Consider the following 4,755-nt stretch of genomic DNA (forward strand, 5'->3'; position numbering starts at 1 on the left):
AGGAGATGGATTGTTTAAGTTTAGAGTTTGGAGTTAGAGATATTAATATTTGTTTACTTGTATTTGAATGTTAGCCTAGGTTTGGTTTGGGAAGTCCGGGGGGTGGGGGGATGGGATAAATCATTGTGTAATACCTGTGATGTATTTCTTTTTTCTTTTATGATAAAAACAATAAAATTTTATATTGAAAAAAAAAAAGCATATCTGATGAAGACCCTTGTAATATTGACATATTGGCTTCTGCCCACCTAGCACTTCAAAAGCATGCAAATGCAAGTAGATAAATAGGTACCACTTCAATGAGAAAATAGCAGTGTTCTGTGTTCCTTGACACCAACACTATCCCCTAGAGTAGACATGACTGGACTGGGGAAACCTGTACTTTTACTTTTACCTTGTAATATTAAATCACAGGTAGATATTTTAGTTTTGTATTCTGATAATAATGAATGTGCAAATTGTTTTTATTCAATGTAGGAAGAAAAATATAAATTAAGAATTTTAAATAAGTCATGTTAAATAAAGGATTTCTAGTGAAATAAATAAAAATCTTAATAAATCATTTTGCTCCTATAATTAAAATTGTAAAATTTCTTTTACAATTAAGATATATGTAACCATGGTGTCCTCTTGGAATGCCTGCAGGAATTATGGGTTGGGGATATTGCTTCCTGAGTTGGTAGATCTATGTTTATGGAGAAGAGAGATGAACTCAGTGGTTACTCCCATAAGGTTGCCACCAGTTTGATTCTCTCTTTCCAATATTAAACTTCTACATAAGGTTGCATTGAAGTATTATCATTTTCTGAGAACCAATGACAGAAGCTTTAGTTTCTGACTGCTGCTTATGAAAGCCAGATCTTCCTGTAACAATAATCTCTGCCCTTATATTCCTGCCTTGTATACCTGCCCTCATTTCTCTGTAACAATTAAAACTTTAATCTGGCAGGAGAGGACATTCATGATCTGAATGAGCATGGGGGTAGATGTTCCCACCAAATTTTGGGGATTGCATTACTTGAGATCCCAGGGCAGTGTAAGAAGAAACTGCAATGTAGTAAACTCTTTTGGAGACATTGTTCCAAAAGTAATTGATTGTGATGTTTCATTTCTGAAGTTGGGCTCATGGGACAGCTGGCTGTTGAATTTTCATTCAAAGTTTCCAATATCTTTTGATTATGCCTTCCTTTATATCTATCATCTTCATATGCATATCATTCTTTTGTAAATGTGTCCATATTCCAGACTACTGTATTAGATTCTGTAATTTGTACAATAAACCTATATAATATGTTAAGTGACTAGAAAAAAATACTTCAAGCTCCACTGAATTAACTTCATCATAGTCAGAGCCTAATATATTTCTCCGTTCAGAAAAAGAATGCAGAAAAGAGCAACAGAGATTATTAGGGGGCTGGAGACAAAAACATATGAAGAACAGTTGCAGTCTAGTCTAGTGAAAGAACTTGGTGTGACATGATAGCAGTGTTCCAATATTTAAAGGGCTTCCACAAAGAAGAGGGGGTCAACCTATTTTCCAAAGCACCTGAAGGCAAGAGAAGAAACAATGGATGGAAACTAATCAAGGAGAGAAGCAACCTGAAAATAAGGAGAAATTTCTTAACAGTGAGAACAATTAACCAGTGGAACTTCTTGCCTTCAGAAGTTGTGGGTGCTCTGTCACTGGAGGCTCTTAAGAAGATATTGGATAGCCATTTGTTTGGAATAGTATAGGATTCCTGTTTGTCCAGGGGGGGGTCAGAGTAAAGGACCTGCAAGCACCTTACAATTCTATTATTCTGTTCTGCTCTACTTATACTTATACCTATACTTGTACTATTAGTGGCACAGGAAAACAATGTATTCATTAATAACTTTAATGATGATATTGATGAGAAAGAAACAAATCCTAATAATTATCACCCTAATTTGGCAATTATTAATTAATCAAGTAAGCTCTTTTTTCAAATACCAGATTGAATGCTAAAATTTTCTTCTTACTTTACTTACCTGCAGACCTTACCTGTTTCAGTTTGCACTGAGAGCTGCCTCCCTGGTTATTTCAAGAAAAAGCAAGAGGGGAAGCCATTTTGTTGTTATGATTGTCTTCCATGTCCTGAAAAAAAAATGTCAAGCCAGAAGAGTAAGAAGCATTATAAGCAGAGTTTGAGCTTAAGGTGGTGAAACCACACCAGTATATACTGTAGCCTATATAGCAGAATACAGTACTGTACATATCATAGTAAGGAACATTTCTTGGTATATTTAGATTTTACTATAAATATTTCTATATATTAAAAATTACCTTGATTTGATTTACATAATTCAAATATTTACAGAATTTGATCAAAATAACACTAATGGTTTCAGTTTCTCTCTCTTTTCTTTCCTTAACTGTATATCAAATTATCCACTATAACATCTGTTGTACTTGTGACTATGCACATTCATTTGATTTTATCCTAGGATGTCTTTATTTTATTTTATTTTATTCTATTTTATTTATTTATAAAATTATATGTCAACTATCTTATATAAGAATACTTTGTGGCTCAAAGTAATGCTAAATAAAAACAGAATAAATAGAGCAAACTAACCTCAGAACCACATTACATATTCCAAACATATATTCCATACATATGTGATGGAATATCACATATACTCCTTTACATTACATTAATTGAGCCCACTTCTGTCCTAGCCAAAGTGTGATTGAAGAGGTCTCAGAAAATTAACAAAATCAAAAGAAATGAGCTTATAGCAAAACCATCTATAATATTGATTTTTAGTAACAGTGATATTATTTTCAATAAAACTATCTAGAAAATCATATAGTGAATTCTACCCATGTAAAACATGACATAGAAAGAGAACAAACGAAATAAATACTGAGATAAAATGTAAGGCACATAATAAAAACCATGAAAAAAGTGTGTTAAAAGAAAGAAAATCACATTCTAACCTTTCCTTACTAAGTTATAGATACAACAGGAGAAAGTGAATTGGACAATAGAAACTTGCATACCAAAGTTCATAATAATACCATCACCATTTTTTACTTTGTTCTGATGTATTATTATCACATTTTAAAAAGCATTTGTCGTGCATATTTGTTGATAATGTATGTGTAGGAGAAAAGCAGGCAGACAGGAGGGTGGCATTAAGCATGTCATCAGTTTGGAGTCATTGCATTGTCACAAGAGACCCAAGTTTTGCTCCCTCTCAATTCTGTTGACTCTTATTTAGCACCAATTTACACTGACCATTAGTTGACTAGATTCTTGTATACAGGTCTCAATAATAAATTCTTCTGTAGTTAGAATCCAATTAATCCTGGTTGTTTGCAATTTACAGTATGTATTTCTGTCATGATTATCTTTCTGTTATGTTCCTTTTTTCTGTTCCTGTTATTATTTTAAAAGAAATAAAATAAATATATAAAATAATCATATAATATAAAAGCATTGCTATGGATTTTTGTTGATAATGTATCTACTTCTATCATAATAACCTTTCTGTTTTTCCTTTTTTTGTTATTATTTTAAAATAAATAAATGAATAAAACTTGTAATAAAATAACTATAAAAAATGACCATAGAAAAATTATGTACTTAAATTCCAGACATGCACGTTTGTTCTAAATGTCCAGAAGACCATCATCCAAGCAAGGACAAAGATTCATGTCTTCCCAAGAAAATATCTTTCTTGTCCTATGAAGAACCAATGGGAATAAGTTTAGTCATTCTGGCACTTTTTTTTTCTTTCTGCACACTTGCAGTGCTAGCAACATTTTTGAAGTATCATCATACTCCTATTGTCAAGGCCAATAACCGAAATCTCAGTTACATTCTACTCATCTCCCTCCTCCTCTGTTTCCTTTGTTCACTGCAGTTTCTCATTGCACCTGGAAATATTATATGTTTCCTCCGACAAATTAGCTTTGGCATCATCTTCTCAGTGGCTGTGTCTTCTGTGCTGGCAAAAACCATCACTGTGGTTCTGGCTTTCATGGCCACAAAGCCAGGATCCAGGATGAGGAAATGGGCGGCAAGAGGGCTGGCCACCTCCATTGTTCTTTCAGGTTCCCTGATTCAAGCAGGCATCTGTACAGTGTGGTTGTTTATGTTTCCCCCTTTTCCTGATGTTGACACCCATTCAGAAATTGAGGAAATTGTACTGCAGTGCAATGAAGGCTCAGCTACCATGTTCTACTGTGTCCTAGGTTACCTGGGCATTTTGGCAGCTGCTAGTTTCACAGTAGCTTTTTTTTCCAGGAAACTCCCCAGCAGTTTCAATGAGGCCAAATGTCTCACATTCAGCATGCTGATCTTCTGCAGTGTATGGCTTTCTTTTGTTCCATCTTACCTGAGCACCAAAGGCAAATATATGGTGGCTGTGGAGGTTTTCTCTATTTTGGCCTCTAGCTTTGGGTTGCTGGGCTGCATATATTTCCCCAAATGTTACATAATAATTGTTAGGCCAGACCTAAACAACAGAGAACAACTCATTAAGAGAAAAAAATAGTAAGTAACACACAAAACCTATATTTTTAATATTTCTGTTTTATTTACCTCTCTTTAAAATTTCCATTATGTTCATGATTTATATTTATATTTTATGAATACTTTTGTGAGATGAAAGATAAATTGAAAATTCACCAGAATTATCCTATCTTAGAATATGTACACTCAGATTCCCTAAATGAGCCTTTTTTAAAAAAAGATAATACAATTCTATTTATATTGCAGGTTGAGT

General features: G+C 33.5%; 1 protein-coding gene across 1 annotated transcript in view; it reads left to right on the forward strand.

Annotated features, from left to right (window-relative positions):
• The window catches only part of LOC107288673 (vomeronasal type-2 receptor 26-like), a 29,895-nt gene extending 25,371 nt beyond the window's left edge, over positions 1-4,524 (forward strand). The window contains exons 7-8 of the mRNA XM_029284410.1: positions 2,017-2,143; positions 3,623-4,524. Of these exons, the coding sequence (XP_029140243.1) occupies positions 2,017-2,143; positions 3,623-4,524 (1,029 nt within the window). The remainder of the gene's footprint in view (positions 1-2,016; positions 2,144-3,622) is intronic.
• Positions 4,525-4,755: the final 231 nt, after the last annotated feature.

Source organism: Protobothrops mucrosquamatus, unplaced genomic scaffold, assembly GCF_001527695.2.
Source record: "Protobothrops mucrosquamatus isolate PMUCROS unplaced genomic scaffold, P.Mucros_1.0 scaffold572, whole genome shotgun sequence".
In the NCBI taxonomy this organism is placed as follows: domain Eukaryota; kingdom Metazoa; phylum Chordata; class Lepidosauria; order Squamata; family Viperidae; genus Protobothrops; species Protobothrops mucrosquamatus.